The sequence below is a fragment of the Balaenoptera physalus genome (assembly GCF_965194825.1).
Source record: "Balaenoptera physalus genome assembly, chromosome: 5".
Classification (NCBI taxonomy): Eukaryota; Metazoa; Chordata; class Mammalia; order Artiodactyla; family Balaenopteridae; genus Balaenoptera; species Balaenoptera physalus.
This window is the reverse complement of record NC_138884.1, coordinates 149,299,523-149,321,177: the sequence shown is the minus strand read 5'-3', so window position 1 is coordinate 149,321,177 and position 21,655 is coordinate 149,299,523. Positions and strand designations below refer to the sequence as shown.

Genomic DNA, 21,655 nt, shown 5'->3' with positions numbered 1-21,655 from the left:
AGGCGCGTGGGCTTCAGTAGTTGTGGCTCACGGGCTCAGTCGTTGTGGCTCGCAGGCTCTAGAGTGCAGGCTCAGTAGCTGTGGCGCACGGGCTTAGCTGCTCCGTGGCATGTGGGATCTTCCCGGACCAGGGCTCGAACCCATGTCCCCTGCATTGGCAGGCAGATTCTTAACCACTGCGCCATCAGGGAAGTCCCTTTTTTTTTTTCTTTTTAAACCAGGACTTAGTTGGGGTTCACACATCGAATTTGGTTGTCAAACATCTCTCTTTTAACGGAAAGCACGTGGACACACGCACCCCTCTTTGTTAGGAACACTGTGGTGACTTTTCCGGCCCCTTGTGGTCAAGTATGGAAGAGATCTGCAAAGATAGCAGAATATTAGCCGCCGCTATCTCTAGGCAAGAGTGGCAAGGGGAGGGCAAGATGAAAGGGCGTTCGCTTTTTTTATCCCCAATACCAAGATAGTTACCTATGGAATACTTTTTAAACTACCAAATACAAGGAGCAAAAAGGAAGAGGCGCTGGGGGGAACCCCGCCCCGAGCGGTCCTCGGGGGGCCTCTCCCCCTGCACCTAAATCCCTGGAGTCAACCCGCGGTGGGGTTGTCCTGAGCCAGACCCGCCGCCCGCCCAGGTGGGAGGAGAAGAAGGCGCAGTCGGCGGCCGCGGGAGCGCCCTCCCGGGACGAGCGGGTGCTGGAGCTGCAGCGCAGGATCCAGGAGAAGGCGGCAGAGCGCCGCGGGCAGGAGGCACTGCTGCACGTGCCGGCGCCGCGGGCAGCTCGCCCCAAGCAGCAGGTGAGCCCCGGGGGCGGGCGCGAGGGTGCGCAGCGCAGGCGTTGGAGGTAGCGGGGGGGCGGGGCGCGGTGTGTGGGGGCGGGGAAACCGCGGTGAGGGACGGCCCCGCCCCGCGCCGACCTCCACCGCCCGCCCGCAGGCGCAGCTGGAGGCGCAGCGCAGGCTGGAGATGGAGCAGAGCCGGGAGCGCAGGCTGCGGGCGCTGCAGCGGGGAGGCTCGGCAGGCGGGGCCGCTCGCTGCCTGGGTGCCGTCTGAGCCGGGCGGGGGCGGGGGCGGGGGCGGGGGCGGGGGCGGGGGCGGGCCCGCCCCGGGACCCCGAGACCCTCGCCCAAATAAAGCCTGAGCGGCGGTGTGCACCTCCCCTTCCTTGGCCGCGCCCCTCGCCCCACTCCGCCCCAGTCTCCTCCCGCCCAGAGCAGGGTTGCCAAATAAAATGCCAGTTATTGCGTGGGACAAGCTAATGCTAACAGAAGGATCCGCTGGAATTCCAATTTATTTGGGCGTCTTGTATCTTATGTGCTAAAACATGGCCACCCTAGCCCAGATTCTAGCCCTTCCTACGGCCTAACGCTAGGCATTCCTGCCCATGCCCCCCATCGGAGTTCCCAGAGCCTGCTCTGCTTGTGGAAACCTGGAATCCCCATTCTCTGCCCGGAGTCAGGTGGCTTAATCCGGGAACCCCCAAGACTGAGAATGTGATTGTGCTTGTGCGATTAGTAGAAGTCGCCAGGATCTTGAGCCGCTGGGAACTGGCCCTTCTCAGCCTTGTCTCCCAAACCTCACGGCGATGGGGGGAGCTGGCCGGGGATGTAGGAACTGTCCCCCACACCCCGTCTGCTGCTGAGGCCACTGGTGCTCAGAGAGGTGAAGTGACCTGCCGGGAGAGCCAGGACCCAAAGCTAAGCCTGGATGCCTTTAGAGCACTGCCCAGCCTTCTCCAGCATCACTGAAGGAACGAGGTTAGAGCCACTGGGCAGGAGCTGGCCCAGGGCCTGGACAGGAATGGAGTGATTCCCCTGGGTCCTCAGACCCATCACTGGACTGGAGGTGCGTGGCTCTGAGGACAGGCTGGCTGAGTGAAAGCCTCCTGGTGTAAAGCACAGTATGCTGCAGCGCCCAGGAGAGAGAACGGGCAAGCCCATGGGGTGCAAGGCAGTAAGAGAGGGGCTGGAAACTGCCAGGCGGATAGATGTCTAGGAGAGACCCCCACACCCTACATCCTTCTTGGGTCTGCAGAGGGGGGAGGCTGGACCCCAGGGCACATTCAGACTAAGAGGGTGGACATCTCAAAGGGACAAGAACAGACTAAAGACCAGCGTTCTCCCCCAACATTCTGAACTGTGTCAGAACCCCAGGACTTCCCCACAACTGAGGTTGGTAGAAAGAGGAATTTCCCACCCCCCTGTCAAATTAGAGCTGGGAGCAGATTAAATTTCTTAAAAAAATAAACACGGCATTTCTTACATCCTGTGTTGTTATTCAAACCCATTTCATTTGATATCGAGGAAATACGTTGATGATGACCTGTCCCAAGAGAGGCTCTCAGGAGCTCTGAGGGCTTCAAAAGGGGAATTATTAGCTTCTATAACTGGCAATCCAAAATAGGGTAGACTTCAGGACATGCCTGATCCAGGAGCTCTGTCTCCAAGCTGGTAGCAGTTCCAACCTCACATGTCTGGAGGAAGAAGGGCCATCTCTCCCTGGCAGTTCTCGTAGGAGGGAAACCTCTCTGTCCTCCAAGCCTTGTGCTCCAGTCTCACTGGCCTGGATTGAACATGCTCTGCTGAACCAGTTCCTGTAGTGGGGGAAGGTCTGCATGGGGGCCCTTGCAGCACATGGGGGCCGAAGCAAGCACTGTGGCAGAGGGAGAGAATTACCCTTCACCTATCAGATTGGCCTCTGGAGCAGAGGGGAGAGGTGGTGGCCCAACAAACTCAGGGTGCTATTAGGAGTAATGCTGGTTGGCAATCCACAGGGTCCCCACCTGCCCTCCTGGACTGGACAGCTGCTCAGAGCTGCCTTGAGAGCACCTGGGGCTTCTGCCCCATACAAACCCCGGTAGGGTCAGGTCTTGGACCATCCCCTGAGTTTATGGGCTGAGGGCCGGCCTTGTGCGGTAAACTGATGGCAACAATGTCTCCCGGTATCCATGTTCCTTGCCTTGTGACCTCTGCCAAGGCAAGGAACAGAGTAGGAAATAGGCAGAGTCTATTCCCCCAGTCCTTGAATCTGGGCTGACTTGCTTTGGCCAATAAGGTTCAACAGGACTGGCTGTGCACCAGTTTAGAGCCTGGACCTCAGGTGGCCTTGGAGGTCCCTCTTGTTCTCTACCTGTGTGGGCATGTCCAGGGTGGCCTGCTGGGATGACCTGGTTATTCTCAGAACAAGAGAGACAAGCTGGGCTCTTTTCTGGTTGCCAAATCCATGCCCAAGTCCAGTTCTGGGAGCTGAACTCAAGGAACCCACCACCAGATTCTCTAATCCCAATTCTGATCTGCAGCCCCACCCAGGGCTGGCATGCACCTGTGTTCACAGTGTTGAGTCCTCCCGACTCCCACCTTCCCCCTGAGATAGGTACTGCTATTATCTCCATGCTACAGGCCAGGGAACCGTGAGACTTGCCTGAACCATGGAGCTGGGATTCAATCTCAGGCAGGAGGGATCCAGGGCCCACACTATCTTCTCGATTCTTGGAGTTGCACCAGATGCCCCAGAGACCTCCAGGCTTTTGCCTGGGCCATGGCCCCTTTCCCAGGACCGGGCTGGACCGGACCTGGGCGAGAGGAGTACTCCACGGGTTCAGTCCTTCCCTTCCTGACACCTATTGTCTTCGGGATAATCCAGACTCTTAGCCTGGCATGTGGGCCCTCCAAGGCCTGACTCGTGCCTTCCCCGACCCCCACTTCTCCCAACCCCTGAATCCGTGGCGCACTGGGCAGCCTTCAGTTTTCTGGATATGCTAGCCCACCTTTCCCCATCCAGGCTCCCTCTTTCTGGAACTCTCTCCTCCATTCTAGTCCTTTCAGTTCCCAGCTCGTTTCCTCCGGGGAGCCCTCGCAGACGTCCTGGCTGAGTGCCTCCTCCAGGATCCCGAAGATGGGCCGGGCTGTGCTTCCCTCGCGTCTCCACCAACAGCCTGGCAGAGCCCGGGATCGCAGGGATCAGGCGCAGGCCCAGGGCCTGGCACGTCGTGGGGCGCGGGCGCCCGGAGGACCTGCAGATCCAGGCCGATAGTAGAGACCCCAGGAAACAGGTTGGGAGAGGCGCGCCCGGCTCCGCGCCGCGAGCAGGGCAGCCGGAGCCCAGACCACGACTCCCGGGAGGCCTTGCGGGCCGAGGGGCGCCGACCGCTCTCTCGCGGGAAGGCAGGAGCTTGAGCTCGCGAGCGTGGGCGGAGCCGGAAGGAGGCCCATTTCAAAGTGGTAATAGATGGTTTCTTACCCAATAAGATTGAAAATATACCTCCTCGACCGGCCGACCACGGGAGTAGGGACAGCGGTGGCCAATAGGGACGCGCGGGGGGCGGAGCCGAGCTCTTCGGAGCGGAAATGGGTCGCTGTTGAGGCGGCGGCGTCTTGTTGAGGGCTTCTCAGCGGCTTCCAAAGGTGCTTCCTCGCTCGAGTGCGTCGACCGCTGCGCCTGCCGAGCCTCACCAGCGCCAGGCAGGGCCAGGCTTTGCGGGAAGGGGGCGGCAAGGCAGGGCCGGGCGGATTCGGGGTTCGGGCGGCTTCGCGGCCTGCGGAGGCCTCGGCGCCGCGGCCCAACGAACCGCCGTGGCGCGGCCGACCACGCTCGGGCCCCGACCTCCGACCGGGCCCGCGGGCCGGCTCGCCTGCCCGCCCGCCCCGCTGTCCGCGCAAGCCCAGCTCGGCGCGGGGACGGAAGTGGGGAGGCCCCGCCGCGGGTGTCGGCCGCCCGTGCAGGCCGCGGCGCCTTGTCTTAGCGTCGCCGGGGAAACTGAGGCTGGGCGGGGAGGGACGCGCCCAAGGTCACTCGGAGGGCCGGGCGGGGCGCGGGGCGCGGGCCTGTGTCGGAGTTCGCGGAGACCGGGCGAGAGTTTGGTCCCCACCGAGACTGCCGCCTTTGTGTGCTCGCGCAGCCGTTCCGCCATCGCGGGTCTGCGAGTCGGCGCGGGCGGCCGGGCGGAGTCTCCTCCGGGTTAGGACGGGGCTGGGGCTCCCGCCGGGGGCAGAGCTCAGCAGGTCCTCGGCTTCCGGGCGTTGGCCGGGCGCGTGGCCGCCGAGGCCTGCGGCCGAGACCCCCCGCGGGCGCCTGGAGACAGGTGCCTGAAGTACAGGACTCACTGCACGCCGTTTTCCACCCTTTGACCCGTCGAGGGACAAGGGGAGAGTTCAGAGCCTTGGTAGCGGTTTTTGTGAGGTTTTGGCTTTTGTGTAACTCCAGTTCCTCCTCATCGACGGTCACGGCCATACCTTCCTTGTGTTTCTGCGCCACGTTCTCGGAGCCAGACCTGGGGTCTCAGCTCTGCGGTCCTGCACTCGCTGAGGCTGCCTGAGTGGCCAGGGAGACTGAGGTGGTCTCCCCAAGGTCACAGCCTCGGTTCCCTGACTGCGGAGCTAGCCCTTTGAATTCAGTGACCAGGAGTTTGCTAATGAGAGGCAGAAACGTTGAAAGGAATCGTTTTGCTTTGTCTTTCTGGTGGTTTGTTTTTTGATGGATGGGGGGACATATTGGGTAGTTTTGTGTATGAGTTTGAGGTGAAATGGGAATATTCAAGTAGAAAGATGTGTAGCTGGTTTCTGTATTGCGTGAACTTGAGTTTCCAACTTTGACTCACATCTTGCTGTAATCCAGTATTTATAAACCTTTTTACAACGACGACTCCGCTCCCCCCCCCCGCACACCCGAGCTTTTTCACACGTTGTTTTCCTGATTGCCCACTCCAGGAAATTTTAATGCTGCTTTCACACTGCATGTCTTTTTTATGTGGTATATGCATGTTTATGCTTTGTACATAAAAAGAGGAGGCTTTTTTTTTCCTTCTTTGAGAACACGTACGTTAATTTTTTAAGTCATCACATTTGAGGTCTTCTGCATGCCAAGCTTTCTGCTTGCACAAAAATAGGCATGGTACAGGCCCAGGAGCCAGAGTGGAGAGAGTGAGAGACATTCCCTGAGGTTGAAATATAAATGGCAGAAAGGTGGGACTGGAGAGGTAAGCTGGAACTAGATCACAGAAGGTCTCCGGTGTGCCTCCGCAATAAGGAGTTCAGAATTCATCTTAAGGCCGGGTGGGAAATCACTAAATTGAGTTCTAAGCAGGGAAGTTAACAGGGTTAGGTTTGCGTTTTAGAAAAATCACTGTGCTATGAGAAGGATGGTTAGAAAGGTGGACAAAACTAGTGGCTTCAGGACCAGTTAGGAAGAGAGAAAAGGATAGCCTGGACCAGGGTAGTGACTAGTCACTGAACTTGGTAATGGCGATTGCCAGTCATGGCAGTTCTTCACTGGCTCTTTACTTAAAAGCTCTTAGCCAAGTCCATGCCCGGTAGTTTATACCCCTGCCAATTTTTGGAAACGTTTTGGGGTGCTACTCAATGAAAATATGTGCACAAGGTAATTGGTTTGTATGCTGTATAAAAATGGCTTTGTATGTTCTTGTGTATCTGTTATACATGTCTCATTTTGGAATGATTTACGTACATCTCTCACCGTCCCCAAATTAGGAATTTTTGAGGGATAAGGTGGTTCCTGTAGAATATTACAGGGTTGGCTCTGTTATTGAGATATGATTCACATATGTGCTCTTCTAACTTATCTTTCTAAATAGCTTGTTTCCCAGCAGGACTTTGGGAATTTTAGAGCGAGGCATTTCGAGGTTTCCTCTCTGAGGGGGAAGGCCCAGAGCACAGATACTGACTTACTCCAAGGTCACAGTTCAAGTGTGAGAAAAACATGTGAGGTTAAGATGGAGGGTGGCACTATAGGGTTATGGAATCTCCTTTGGAAGCGTTTTTTTTTTCCCCCGGCATAAATAAGAATTGGCAGGTTTATTGAATACCACATCATGCAGAGTAGGAAAGGCCTGGAAACATTTCAAAATGAGTATTATCAGTAGCCTGCTGGTGCAAAAGAGAAATTGTGACCATCAGGCCTTCCTGTACTCTTTTGAAACCACATGGTTTTCTGGTGTATCCAGTAGGGTACATTAACTGCAGAATGTACCTCCAGATAGCTGAGTAAACTAGCTTGCTATATATATTTAGATTTACTTTACATACACAAATTTAAAATGAAAGAATGTCTGCTAAATGGCATTATTATCTGCTAATGCCTTTTTGTTTTGGAATCATAATTTCTGGTTTTAGGAATGCGACTCCGTTGTCTGTAAGGGTTACTCTAGGTTTGTGATATCACGTCTGCTGTTTAGTAGTCTCTACCACTTACAAATCCACCCTGCCAGGTAGTTGTGGTTGGTTCCATTTTATGTGTCCTGAAGCACAGGAAGGGCACAGTCACTTGCCCAAGGTCACACAGTTAGTAAGAAGAGACCTAGCACCTGGACCTCAGATTCCATTGTCTTTGTTCCTTTTGCTGGACTTTGTTATGTCATTCACATTTTTCTGTGGTGGGAAAGCACAGGGCTGGTGTTTCTAGTAGCTTTAAATAGTGAAGATAAAACTTAAAAGTGGGGGATATTGTCTTTATTTTTATGTTTGTTTTTTCAAGTAACGTTTACCCAGGAAGGGTCTGATTATAAATATTCTCAAGAAGCTGAATTTTCAGTGACTGCGTTGTATTCCTGAAGACGCTAGTTATTTTTCGTGAGTCCCCCCAACCCCCAACCAAAGGAGGTGGTCTTAGGACCTGGACATTTGTCTGTCTGCTGCACCTCACCTCTTATTTCAGCCAAACTGTTGCTAAATTCTCCTGCTTACTATAGCAGACCGGTATAAAATTTGCTTTGTTTCTAAGCACCTTCTTGATATTTTTCAGTTCTTAACTAATGTTTAAGAACTTTTTGCTCTGGCCTCTTTTTCCAAGTTGAAAATGCTTCAGGTAGAGATGTTCTGTCCTGTTCTCCCATGATGATCATCTGTTTTTAAGTCTTCCTTTGTTTCCTGATGGTGGCTATATTTTTACTTGCAATGTCAGTCTCCATTTTTCTCATCTCTGAAAGTCATCCTTTTTTCCCCCCGTCTCAAAAACACTTTATGCTATCTTTTCTAAGTATCTGCCATCTCTTTCAAGCATCTAATGAGCTTGATAATTTTAATTTCAATGGAAAAAAATCATTATTTTTCACCATGTTTGTGCCAAGTGGTGTGCAAAGAAGAGGGCATGCCCTGATCAGTATTTGACATAGAGTTATGCTTAGCGTACTTGTACAGTAGAAGAAATTTAGGGTCAGGAGTGAGAGAAATGTAAGTAACATTTGAGGTAGGCCTTGAACAATGAGGAGTTCCCCAAAGTGGAATGGGGGTAGGGGAACCTTTGTAGGCAAGGCAACGGCATGTATCAAATTATGGCGCTGTGATAGGAAAGAGCATGGAGTGGATACTGACATCCAGGGTACCTGAAGTAAGGTACAGTCAGTTCTGCTTTAAACACTTGTTTGGAAGCATGGACTTGTTCCAACGGGATTGATACTTTAGGAAACAAGTTGAATATAACGGGAATATTGAGTTTAGTGTGCATAATTTCATCTGTGGGTAATAGGTAAACAGAAAATTGAACGCAGCTGAACCAAGCCACATAGACCATATACACTTCAGACATCCACCAGCTATCTCAGTTGACTGTGTGTGTTGTGAGCCACACCCTGTGCACGTCTCTTGTTACAACACTCACCCTATTTCCCAGTAACTCATGAGCTGCAGACCTGGTTAAGTGCCATAGTTGTTGTAGTATATATGCATTTCTTAACCATTTAATTTGTCAAACTGTGCTGCCATTTTTGTTAGGTTTTTGTTAGCTTCTTACCGTGTGTGTGTGTGTGTGTGTGTGTAAGTTTACTGTCTTAAGTTTTTGGGTGTTACACCCCTAATTCCACTTTTTCCCATAAACCCTGTGGACTTTTTGTGTCGTATGGTGATTTTTAGGAAAACATACGTCTGTAACTACAAATGAGGCCAGACCGGTGAGTTGTTGGCTATACACGTGAACGCAATGGGTTTGATCATTTTGGAACATTTGCAATATTCTTGGGCCTCTTGGAGTCTGGCAGATTTTTTTGAGCTACCACGTGAAGCTTTTAACTTTCTCTGGCCCACTTAATGTTCTTCCTACTGCTTTCCTGCTTTTTCTCTTAGAACATTCCCAACGTTCCCTTTATAGTAGGTGCTTGCTGTCCTGGGAGCCAAGGACCATTGACTTAATATTTTACTTCCTAGGAAGAGAGTTGAAGAGGATCTGGATTCCACTGCCAAGATGAGTGTCTTTAGAGAATTGGGTTTGGCTAGCCATTTGGTGACCGCATGCATCCATTCATTAGCCAGCGCGCTTGTGCAGCTGCCTGAATGGAAGGCTGTGCCTTGTGCTACGGCGTCCTGGGGGCAGTGCTATTTGAGACCAGGTCCCCTCTTATGCAGATGAGGGAATTCCCTCTGTGGGGCGCTGCTGGGCTGCCCTTTGCTGTAGGTATACAGCATTTATAAGCTTCAGCCTCCCCGCTGCCACCGCCACTGCAGTCTGCATGTCGGCTCTGTTTAGTGGCTCTCGGTTTACTCCACACACATACACCCCACCCCACCCCACCCCACCCCAGGTTCATGGTTCAGTAGAAGCAGCTAAGATTCCTAGCTTTGTGCTTGGGTGCCATCCACACAGGCCCAGCATGCCTGCCTCCTGTGAGTTTTAGAGTTGGAGGTTGTTAATGGCCTCGGCACCTGAGGTCAATTTGTCCCCTCGGCCTCTGGTATCTTTTCAACCTCTGGTGGAAATCTTAGGTTTCCTTCCTTATATTACCCTTGCTCCTGGCCCCCAGCAATTGCCTTGCTTGTATCACCGGCTCCCTCCAGAGCCCAGACCACTGTGACTGAAAGAAAATTAGAAGTTAGGGGTCAGAGAGGTGGAGAGGCCACTCGGCTTTGCTTCTGTGCTATGCCAGAGAAACCCTTCTGCAAAGGAGTAGTTACAGGACCAAGTAGGCAGCTTCTGAACTGCCAAAATTAGTTGGTTGAATTTGGTGTCTATTAATATCCCTCCCAGTTGTGAAAATCCTCCAAATCAATCACTGATACAGCCTCATCAGACGTGGCTGTGAGAGAAGTAAGGTGCCCTTCCCACCTGCACCCCTCCACCCCCCGCCCCACCCCAGGCTCCAGGGGTTTCATTGACAAAAGGGTCAACCTAGTATTTGGGGGGAATTTGTCATAATCCTGCATGTGAAGCTGTGGAGAAATTCCTAAGAACAGTGTCACTGAGTAGAGAATGAGCCAAGGTCCTCTTTGGCTGTGTTAGAGTCGTAGGTGTGTCCTGCAGATCCCAGGACATGGAGGAGACTGAGGGTCCCAATACAGGTGAGCTCCTTACAGGTGTTTCTGGGGCTGTACCCACTGCAGAGTGTTTCTGAATGCTCGGCTAAATCCTATTTAAACTATCTAGGAAAAAAGCATTAGGTGAAGTTTATTTTTTAATTTTTTTGTTGTGGTAAAATATACATAACGTAAAGTAGACGATTTATAACCACTTTTAGGTGTTCAGTGGCATTAAGTAAATTCACATTGTTGTGCAACCATCACCATCTATCTCCAGAACTTTTTTCACCTTCCCAGACAGAAACTCTGTATTCATTAAAGGATAACTCCCTGTTCGCCCTTCCCCTAGTCCCTGGCAATCACCATTCTACTTCCGTCTCTGAATTTGATGTCTTGGGACTTCACCTAAGAGGAATTATGCAATATTTGCCCTTTTGTGTCTTATTTCACTGAGCATAATGTTTTCAGGGTTCATCCATGTTGCAGCAGGTATCAGAATTTTCTTTTTAAGGCTGAATAATATTCTTTTTACTGTGGATCTTTTTTATTTCATTTTCAAAAAGCTGAGGTTCATTCTTAATTCTGGAGCCTTGTACCGCAAGGCCTGAATCACAAACAAAAGTAGAACATCGCTATGCCCAAAGAGCTGTTCTTTTTCTCTAGTAGAAGCAAAAGGCAATCCTTGACGGGTCCTTTGTTTGGAGAAAAGGAAAGAACTTCCCTGAGTGACAAATCACTGAGCAGGTGTGAAGTCTCCTTGGCTCTGGTGCCCCTTTCAGGCTTCTGAGACTGACTGCTTCATCAGGGTCATAAGATTAATGTGTGAAAGACCCAGTTACTGTCTCTCAGCTTCGTCAGCTGCTTTCTGTTTTGCCACATCTAGTCTAGTCCCTGCAAAAACCTCAGGGGAGATCGGTGGTCGAGGATGCTGAGCCTCCTTTAGGAATAAATAACTGGGAGAGGGTTGCCCCACTGCCTCTGTGCTGGCTTGTCAGCTTCCTCTAAGCCTAAGCAGGAGTGATTAGCCACATCCTGCCAAGTCTTTTCTGGAAATGAATTAAGCCTTGCTGAGAGCCGGAAACATTTGTTCCACTTCTTCCTGGGGCTGAAAGTTTGCTTTGCTCTCATCTAGTAGCACTCACACTGGTAAGAAGAGCTATGGTTTCTGGCTTTTCTGATGTAATCCATATTTATTACTTGATTTATTGATTGTCTTTCCACTTAGAGTATATGCTCCAGGAGTGTCTCTCTCTTTTTTAAAAAAATAAATAAATAAATTTGTTTGTTTGTTTATATATTTGGCTGTGTTGGGTCTTTGTTGCTGTGCATGGGCTTTCTCTAGTTGCGGTGAGCGGGGGCTACTCTTCGTTGTGGTGCGCTGGCTTCTCATTGCAGTGGCTTCTCTTGTGGAGCACGGGCTCTAGGCGCACGGGCCTCAGTAGTTGTGGCACGTGAGCTCAGTAGTTGTGGCTTGCGGGCTCTAGAGTGCAGGCTCAGTAGTTGTGGCACACAGGCTTAGTTGCTCCGCGGCATGTGAGATCTTCCTGGACCAGGGCTTGAACCCGTGTCCCCTGCAGTGGCAGGCCAATTCTTAACCACTGCGCCACCAGGGAAGCCCCAGGAGTGTCTCTTGCTCACCATTATATTTCTAGCCCCTGAAGCAGTGTCTGACCAGAGTAGGCACCTGTACATAGTTGCTGAATTACTCAGCTGATAGGGTGCCTCCAGGGTGCTGGGAACCTACTGGGCCCTTTGATTCATCATCACGGCTGCAAGGTAAGGGATATTTTTCTGACATTGAAGATGGTAAAACTGAGGCATGGAAATCAAGCATTTGTGCAGGGCTGTGGAGCTCATTTGGCCAGTCTCATCATTGCTGTCTATACCATGCACCCTCTTTTGTATAACAAGCAAGAGGTTCATATTTTTCTTAAGTGCTAAGGTCTGAATGTTGATGTAACAGTGGCATCAAAGTTCATTTAAGAAGCTTTGAAGGGAATTCCCTGGCGGTCCAGTTGTTAGGACTCCGCACTTTCACTGCCTAGGGCTGGGGTTCGATCCCTGGTTGGAGAACTAAGATCCCACAAGACGCGAGGTGTAGCCAAAATAATAAAAAGGAGAGACGTGACCTAGACTGTTGGTATTAGCCAGTGCCTAATCAGTTGCTGATAAATTGGCATCACCCTGATGAGATTCTATAGGATTTAGGCTTTTCTCTGCCTTTACCATGCCGACATGAAGGGGTTGCCCTGGCCAGTTCAGTCAGACTCACTCTGCTTGTGTCTCAGAATGGCCACTTGTGAATTTACAGTGAGATCGGCTTTATAGTTGCCACACACAATGAGTGAGTGACCCAGTGTGTCTGAGTGTCCTCTCCTGGAAGGAAGACGCGCAAGGAGCCACCTTAGAGTCCAGATTGCCTGGGGCTGTGGAAGCAGTGCGGGGAGTTTGGTCTCAGATTTTCAGTGCGTGGTTGTGTCAGCCTCGGCCGCCCCGGCTCCTGTGAGGGCTCTGTGTGCCTGCCGTGGGGCTGGGCTGGACGGAGCTGCTCGTCCAGACATCTCCCCTGGACTCGCTGCGTAGTTGCTGCTTCCTTCTGTTTCTCGTGCACACCTCCCCCTCCCCTCTTCTGCTGACTCTTCCTTTCTTGGCTTGTGGGAGAACTCTGGTGGGAGATACGGTGACAGAATCCGGCTCTAGTCTAACACTGCCAAACAGTCCTTTTCTAACCATCATGTGTGTAGACGTACACATATAATCACATCCACATAGGCGTCACATACATATATATGATTACGGGTGTCACACTCCTAACTAGAGTTGGGGGGTATCACCCTTAGTGTCCATAATAGCTTCCTGGGAAAAAAATCAATCTCTGACAGTAACATCACAATCGAGTAGACCATTAAATCTGTAAGAACACTGAAGGTGCTAACCTCACCAACCCCGCTCCCATCTAGTAGGTGGCCTCACGTCTTCCCACTACCTCCAAGCCACACAGCTTTCTCCTTGCTTGGGTTCCTGTAAGTCTCCACGCAGGTTTGCGTTCTGACTTGTCCCGTCTCCCATTGGTCCTCAGCGCACAGGTGCCGCAGTCTCTCCAGATGCATCTCTATCTGAAACCCTTGATGGCCCTGCCCCCAGGGTGTGGGTTAGGAGGCCTGTGGTGTTGCGTCACGCCACTGTGTGGTCCTCAGTTCTCACTGCTGACGCAGTACTTGTCTAGGGCAGGTATTCCTCTCCCCTTCGATGCCCTGCCCACCCGATTTGTTTGTTAAATAACTCCGGTCACTTTCCGGCCTCATCTTCAGTGTCACTTCCTCCAGGCAGCCCAGCTTGGCCCTCAGTAACAGTTTGGGCCTCCACTTGCTTGGTCGACAGAGTCCAGCTCCCTGCGGCCGGCTCACTGGCCTCATTCTAGTTCCCCTGCCTGTTTATTGCTGCTTTCTCCTTGAAATGCCAGCTTTTGTCTAACTGATATTTCCAAGTTCTCCAAGCTTTGTTTCTGGCTTTTTATTCTCTTTACAGGCTTCTTTTTTTTCTACCTAACTCCCCAGATTTTAACACAGATTCTAAAACCTCTGCCTCTACCCTAGTTCTCTCTCCTCTGAGTTTTTCAGCTACCTTTGGACCTTTCTACTTGGATACCCCACATGCAGCATTTCTAAAACTAAAGCTCTCTACCCTTGACACCTGTTTCTTTTTATCCCTTCTCTAGCCCGGTTTCATGGCATTACTGCCGTGGAATAACCAGTTAGACACCTTGGCGTGGGTTGGTCTTCCCTCACCCTCCTGTCAGAGCTTTCGGGATTCCTGGCATCTGGCCTTCTTGACCATTCCCAGTGCCAAGCTCTACCCCAGGTCTTTTCTTAGTGGCAGGGACGACATTTACCACTCCTCTCTCACCTCCAAGCCATTTATTCCTTCAGTAAACATGAGCATCTGCTTTGGGCAAGAGACGAGCTAGGTACAAAGTGTCCTCTGTGGCACTTCCATCAAGTGAGGGCATGCTGAGACTTCCCTGGTGGCACAGTGGTTAAGAATCCACCTGCCAATGCAGGGGACACGGGTTCGATCCTTGCTCCCAGAAGATCCCACATGCTGCGGAGCAACTAAGCCCGTGCACCACAACTACTGAGCCTGCGCCCTAGAGCCCTCAAGCCACAACTACTGAGCCCACGTGCCACAACTACTGAAGCCCGCGCGCCTAGAGTCCGTGCTCCGCAACAAGAGAAGCCACCGCAGTGAGAAGCCATGCACCGCAACAAAGAGTAGCCCCCACTTGCTGCAACTAGAGAAAGCCCACGTGCAGCAACGGAGACCCAGTGCAGCCAAAAATAAATTTTAAAAAAAAGTGAGATCTTGCTGAATGACTGCAGTTTGCTTTGGAAACCAAGGGGTGGCGGGGCCATTTGCTAAGATGGAGTGCTGGCATGTTAGAAGGAGTTTCTTTCTGGACACACTAAATTTGAGAAATCTGGAAAACATCTGTGTTCCATATTGTTTCTGGAATTAATACATCTGATTTTGGCTCAAATTTGTTTAAGGCTGGGGGCCTTCTGGCATCAGACTGCCCTGGTTTAAATCTAGGCTCTGGTGTTTACTCAGTGTGGACTTCGGGCAAGTTACTTAACCCCTGGTCATCCTTAGCTCCTTTGTGTGTGAAATGGTGATCATAATAGTACCTGCCTCCTTGTTGGGTGAGAGGAGGATTACAGGAGATGGTGCTTGGAAAGTGCTTAGTGTCTTGAACGTAGAAGTGGCCTCTAAGTTTTAGCTATTGTGAGTTTTATTGTTCTAATGACCTCTATTAACCTGCATGATCCAGAACCCTTTGCAGTTGGTGAGAGCCGCCTTTCCCATGACCCCTCGCCTCTCTGTTCACACACTACACTTCCATGTCCCCATACTGGTCTGCTGGGAATGCCCCCCCCACCCCGCCCCGCATCTTCCCATCTTCCCACCTCCATTCTCTGGTGAAATCCAGCCCCTTGGCAGATTTCCCTAAGGCCAGCCTTCCAACTTTTTATGTCGTCTGACCACTGACCTTTATTATCCCCTAAAGAAAAACACAGATATGGAACAAATTGCTAGTTGGCATTGGGCATGGGAGGGCGTGGCGGAACCTGGAGAATGAGGAAGCTCCGGGAAGCAGCCGCTGGGGCTCAGGAGGCTGGTTTCAGAGAGCAGGGAGGGTGTGCAAGCTGAGGAATGGGGGCCCCTCCAGACGGTTGCAGGACATGTCTCTAATGACCATATTTGAAAACCTAAAAATTAAACAAGTAGGAGGCAAAAGGCTTATGGAGCAACCAAGGTATGTGCATTAAATTATTTCCCTTTGCTCAGCGGACTGATCTCTCCCTCCTCTGTCAGTGACATTTTTATCAGATTTTTCTCAATTCTAAGAGACACCATTGAGATAAGGTTTCCCCCAGAAAGCTGCATCATGGGTGTATACTCAAACATAAGATACTTCGTGTGGTTAGCAACAGGAAGTACGGCGGATCTGGGACTATGTGTGATCTGGTCTTTTGAGTCCTAAGTGACTGTTGAGGTGTTCAGGACACCTGGCTTGAACACATTCTATTCAAGCCAAGTGTCCTGTCCTCATCTCGGGTGGTGTTGCTTTGGGAAGCGTTTGTGCCATTCTCGAGTGAGAGCACCTGTGGGCCAGCCTGAGGGCTGTCAGGAGATGTGCTGTAGGCCACCCGCGAGTCTCCCTGGAGAGAGAGATACGGTGAAGAGATACTCTCTCTAAACCATCGAGTGGATAATGGGGGATGGGGGGCGTGCACGGATGCAGACCACCATGTGCTGGAGAAAGAGGCTCAGCTGGCTGGGCAGTCCTTTTATCTTTATTTTCTTAATCTTTTTTTGAATTTTATTTAATCTATTTTTTTATATAGCAGATTCTTATTAGTTATCCATCTTATACATATTAGTGTATATATGTCAATCCTAATCTTGCAATTCATGACACCACCACCACCCCTGCTGCCACTTTTCCCCCTTGGTGTCGATATGTTTTTTCTCTACTTCTGTGTCTCAATTTCTGCCCTGCAAACCGGATCTGTACCACTTTTCTAGGTTCCACATATATGCATTAATATGCGGTATTTGTTTTTCTCTTTCTGACTTACTTCACTCTGTATGACAGTCTCTGGATTCGTCCATGTCTCTACAAATGACCCAATTTCATTCCTTTTTATGGCTGAGTAATAGTCTATCGCATATATGTACCACATCTTCTTTATCCATTTGTCTGTCAGTGGGCATTTAGGTTGCTTCCATGACCTGGCTATTGTAAATAGTGCTGCAGTGAACATTGGGGTGTATGTGTCTTTTTGAATTATGGTTTTCTCTGGGTATATGCCCAGTAGTGGGATTGCTGGGTCATATGGTAATTCTATTTTTAGTTTTTTAAGGAACCTCCATACTGTTCTCCATAGTGGCTGTATCAATTTACATTCCCACCAACAGTGCAAGAGTGTTCCCTTTTCTCCACACCCTCTGCAGCATTTGTTGTTTGTGGATTTTCTGATGATGCCCATTCTGACTGGTGTGAGGTGATACCTCATTGTAGTTTTGATTTGCATTTCTCTAATAATTAGTGATGTTGAGCAGCTTTTCATGTGCTTCTTGGCCATCTGTATGTCCTCTTTGGAGAAATGTCTATTTAGGTCTTCTGCCCATGTTTGGATTGGGTTGTTTGTTTTTTTGATATTGAGCTGAATGAGCTGTTTATATATTTTGGAGATTAATCCTTTGTCCGTTCATTCATTTGCAAATATTTTCTCCCATTCTGAGGCTGTCTTTTCATCTTGTTTGTAGTTTCCTTTGCTTTGCAAAAGGTTTTAAGTCTCATTAGGTCCCATTTGTTTATTTTTGTTTTTATTTCCATTACTTGAGGAGGTGGATCAAAAAATATCTTGCTGTGATTTATGTCAAAGAGTGTTCTTCCTATGTTTTTCCTCTAAGAGTTTTATAGTGTCTGGCCTTACATTTAGGTCTTTAATCCATTTTGAGTTTTTTTTGTGTGTATGGTGTTAGGGAGTGTTCTAATTTCATTCTTTTACATGTAGCTGTCCAGTTTTGCTAGCACCACTTATTGAAGAGGTTGCCTTTTCTCCATTGTATATTCTTGCCTCCTTTATCAAAGATAAGGTGACCATATGTGTGTGGGTTTACCTCTGGGCTTTCTCTCCTGCTCCATTGGTCTATATTTGTTTTTGTGCCAGTACCATATTGTCTTGATTACTGTAGCTTTGTAGTATAGTCTGAAGTTAGCGAGTCTGATTCCTCCAGCTCCGTTTTTTTCCCTCAAGACTGCTTTGTTCTAGTTCTGTAAAAAATGCCATTGGTAATTTGTTAGGGATGGCATTGAATCTGTAGATTGCTTTGGGTGGTATAGTCATTTTCACAATATTGATTCTTCCATTCCAAGAACATGGTATATCTCTCCATCTGTTTGTATCATCTTTGATTTCTTTCATCATTGTCTTATAGTTTTCTGCGTACAGGTCTTTTGTCTCCCTAGGTAGGTTTATTCCTAGGTATTTTATGCTTTTTGTTGCAGTGGTAAATGGGAGTGTTTCCTTAATTTCTCTTTTGGATTTTTCATCATTAGTGTATAAGAATGCAGGAGATTTCTGTGCATTAATTTTGTATCCTGCAGCTTTACCAAATTCATTGATTAGCTCTAGTAGTTTTCTGGTGCCATCTTTAGGATTCTTTATGTATAGTATCATGTCATCTGCAAACAGTGACAGTTTTACTTTTTCTTTTCCAATTTGTATTCCTTTTATTTCTTTTTCTTCTCTGATTGCCGTGGCTAGGACTTCCAAAACTATGTTGAATAATAGTGGCGAGAGTGGACATCCTTCTCTTGTTCCTGATCTTAGAGGAAACGCTTTCAGTTTTTCACCATTGAGAATGATGTTTGCTGTGGGTTCATCGTATATGGCCTTTATTATGTTGAGGTAGGTTCCCTCTACGCCCACTTTCTGGAGAGTTTTTATCATAAATGGGTGTTGAATTTTGTCAAAAGCTTTTTCTGCATCTACTGAGATGATCATATGGTTTTTACCCTTCAATTTGTTAATATGGTCCCATTGATTGATTTGCATATATTGAAGAATCCTTGCATCCTTGGGATAAATCCCACTTGATCATGGTGTATGATCCTTTGAATGTGTTGTTGGATTCTGTTTGCTAGTATTTTGTTGAGGATTTTTGCATCTATATTCATCAGTGATACTGGTCTGTAATTTTCTTTTTTTGTAGCATCTTTGTCTGGTTTTGGTATCAGGGTGATGGTGGCATCATAGAATGAGTTTGGGAGTGTTCCTTCCTCTGCAATTTTTTGGAAGAGTTTGAGAAGGATGGGTGTTAGCTCTTCTCTAAATGTTTGATAGAATTCACCTGTGAAGCCATCTGGTCCTGGACTTTTGTTTGTTGGGAGATTTTTAATCTCAGTTTCATTAGTTGTGATTAGTCTGTTCATATTTTCTAATTCTTCCTGGTTCAGTCTTGGATGGTTATACCTTTCTAAGAATTTGTCCATTTCTTCCAGGTTGTCCATTTTATTGGCATAGAGTTGCTTGTAGTAGTCTCTTAGGATGCTTTGTATTTCTGTGGTGTCTGTTGTAAATTCTCCCTTTTCATTTCTAACTTTATTGATTTGAATCCTCTCCCTCTTTTTCTTGATAAGTCTGGCTAATGGTTTATCAGTTTTGTTTATCTTCTCAAAGAACCAGCTTTTAGTTTTATTGATCTTTGCTATTTTTTTCTTTGTTTCTATTTCATTTATTTCTGCTCTGATCTTTATGATTTTTTTCCTTCTGCTAACTTTGGGTTTTGTTTGTTCTTTCTCTAGTTCCTTTAGGTGTAAAGTTAGATTGTTTATTTGGGATTTTTCTTGTTTCTTGAGGTAGGCTTGTATTGCTATAAACTTTCCTCTTAGAACTGCTTTTGCTGCATCCAGTAGGTTTTGGATCATTGTGTTTTCGTTGTCATTTGTCTTTAGGTATTTTTTGATTTCCTCTTTGATTTCTTCAGTGATCTCTTGGTTATTTAGTAACATACTGTTTAAGCCTTCATGTGTTTGTGTTTTTTATGTTTTTTTCCCTGTAATTGATTTCTAATCTCATGGTGTGGTCAGAAAAGATGCTTGATATGATTTTAGTTTTCTTAAATTTACTGAGACTTGATTTGTGACCCAAGACGTGATCTATCCTGGAGAATGTTCCATGCGCACTTGAGAAGAAAGTGTAATCTGCTAATTTCAGATGGGATGTCCTATAAATATCAATTAAATCTATCTGGTCTGTTGTGTCATTTAAAGCTTGTGTTTCCTTATTAATTTTCTGTTTGGATGATCTGTCTATTGGTGTAAGTGAGGTATTAAAGTCCCCCACTATTATTGTGTTACTGTTGATTTCCTCTTTTATAGCTGTTAGCAGTTGCCTTATGTATTGAGGTGCTCCTGTGTTGGGTGCATATATATTTATAATTGTTATATCTTCTCCTTGGATTGATCCCTTGATCATAATGTAGTGTCCTTCCTTGTCTCTTGTAACATTCTTTATTTTAAAGTCTATTTTATCTGATATGAGTATTGCTACTCCAGCTTTCTTTTGATTTCCATTTCATGGGATATCTTTTTCCATCCCCTCACTTTCAGTCTGTCTGTGTCCCTAGGTCTGAAGTGGGTCTCTTGTAGACAGTATATATATGTTTGCTTAATTGTTTAATTGTTTGCTTTTGTAGGTCCTTTTCTTCTCTTGTGTTTCCCAGTTAGAGAAGTTCCTTTAGCATTTGTTGTAGAGCTGGTTTGGTGGTACTGAATTCTCTTAGCTTTTGCTTGTCTGTAAAGCTTTTGATTTCTCCATCTAATCTGAATGAGATCCTTGCCTGGTAGAGTAATCTTGGTTGTAGCTTCTTCCCTTTCATCACTTTAAATATGTCATGCCCCTCCCTTCCGGCTTGTAGAGTTTCACTGAGAAATCAGCTCTTAACCTTATGGGAGTTCCCTTGTATGTTATTTGTTGTTTTTCCCTTGTTGCTTTATTTTTGTCAATTTGATTACATGTTTTCCTGAGACTCTCTGAGCTTCCTGGGCTTGGGTGGCTATTTCCTTTCCCATGTTAGGGAAGTTTTCAACTATAATCTCTTCAAATATTTTCTCGGTTCCTTTCTCTCCCTCTTCTCCTTCTGGGACCCCTATAATGCAAATGTTGTTGTGTTTAATGTTGTCCCAGAGGTCTCTTAGGCTGTCTTCATTTCTTTTCATTCTTTTTTCTTTAGTCTGTTCCGCAGCAGTGAATTCCACCATTCTGTCTTCCAGGTCACTTATCCGTTCTTCTGCCTCAGTTATTCTGCTATTGATTCCTTCTGGTGTATTTTTCATTTCAGTTATTGTATTGGTCATCTCTGTTTGTTTGTTCTTTAATTCTTCTAGGTGTTTGTTCTTTAATTCTTCTAGGTCTTTGTTAACCATTTCTTGCATCTTCTCAATCTTTGCCTCCATTCTTATTCCGAGGTCCTGGATCATCTTCACTATCATTATTCTGAATTCTTTTTCTGGAAGGTTGCCTATCTCCACTTCATTTAGTTGTTTTTCTGGGGTTTTTTCTTGTTCCTTCATCTGGTACATAGCCCTCTGCCTATTCATCTTGTCTGTCTTTCTGTGAATGTGGTTTTTGGTCCACAGGCTGCAGGATTGTAGTTTTTCTTGCTTCTGCTGTCTGCCCTCTGGTGGATGAGGCTATCTGGGCAGTCCCTTTAATGTGTTTTCTCCTGGCAAACCTCCTCTGGCCTCTCCTTATCCTCCTGGTTTCTTTGGCACCTGGCTCATTTGCCCCAGTTACCACAGCTGAGCTGCCTGCCAGCAGCCACCCCCGGATAGGAGCTGGTGGCTGGATTTATTCATCGCTGTATTCTGGGGTAGGAGCCATACTGATAAGTGAATGAGGTGGGGAGATGTGCAGTCGTGGGTTCTTTTTTAAAGCTGGATTGGGTGCAGTGTTGCACAGCACTTAAGGGCTTGAGCAAAGGGGTGGAGCTGTTCAGTGGGCAGTACATTTGGAGAGACTGCAAGGCTGGTGCTGGCAGAACAAGTCAGTGATACCCACCCACAGTCCTTGAGCCTTTAAAACGTGCACACTGGTCCAAGTGCTCTTTGCATTAACTCCTGTAATCCTCACACACCCATTGAGGTGGGTGCTGTCTTGTTCTGTAGATAAGGAAGTAAGGCACAGAGAAGTTCAGTGTTTCGCCAGAGGTCACAAGTAGGGGTTTTGGAGGCCTGACCCCTGTCCAAGTTGTCTGGCTCTGGAGATGTGCTCTAACTGTAAGGCCAGCTTGCTTCCACAGGCCATGCTTAGGAGTTAGGACATGATGGGGAACCAGGGAAAGG

General features: G+C 48.1%; 2 protein-coding genes and 1 long non-coding RNA gene across 14 annotated transcripts in view; 2 read left to right on the top strand and 1 right to left on the bottom strand.

Annotated features, from left to right (window-relative positions):
• CFAP99 (cilia and flagella associated protein 99) overlaps nt 1–1,058 on the top strand; it is a 43,887-nt gene extending 42,829 nt beyond the window's left edge. For all 3 annotated transcript variants that reach the window (XM_082464375.1, XM_082464374.1, XM_082464376.1), the window contains 2 exons: nt 636–798; nt 938–1,058. In XM_082464375.1, coding sequence (XP_082320501.1) covers nt 636–798; nt 938–1,054 — 280 coding nt within the window. In that variant the 3' untranslated portion in view covers nt 1,055–1,058. The remainder of the gene's footprint in view (nt 1–635; nt 799–937) is intronic.
• Nucleotides 1,059–2,255: 1,197 nt separating this feature from the next.
• Nucleotides 2,256–3,906, bottom strand: LOC309662051. Its single transcript, XR_014264487.1, has 2 exons — nt 3,768–3,906; nt 2,256–2,594 (listed from the first exon to the last, which is right to left on the bottom strand). It is a non-coding gene; the product is annotated as an uncharacterized lncRNA (long non-coding RNA).
• A 203-nt stretch (nt 3,907–4,109) lies between these two features.
• The window catches only part of RNF4 (ring finger protein 4), a 42,126-nt gene continuing 24,580 nt past the window's right edge, over nt 4,110–21,655 (top strand). For 2 of the 10 annotated variants that reach the window (XM_082464419.1, XM_082464415.1), the window contains exon 1: nt 4,277–4,404. The gene's annotated coding sequence lies outside the window, so the exon portion shown is untranslated. Of the gene's footprint in view, nt 4,222–4,265; nt 4,462–21,655 lie in introns of those variants that run through there. The other 8 variants (XM_082464418.1, XM_082464421.1, XM_082464417.1 and 5 more) reach the window with 7 other exon arrangements.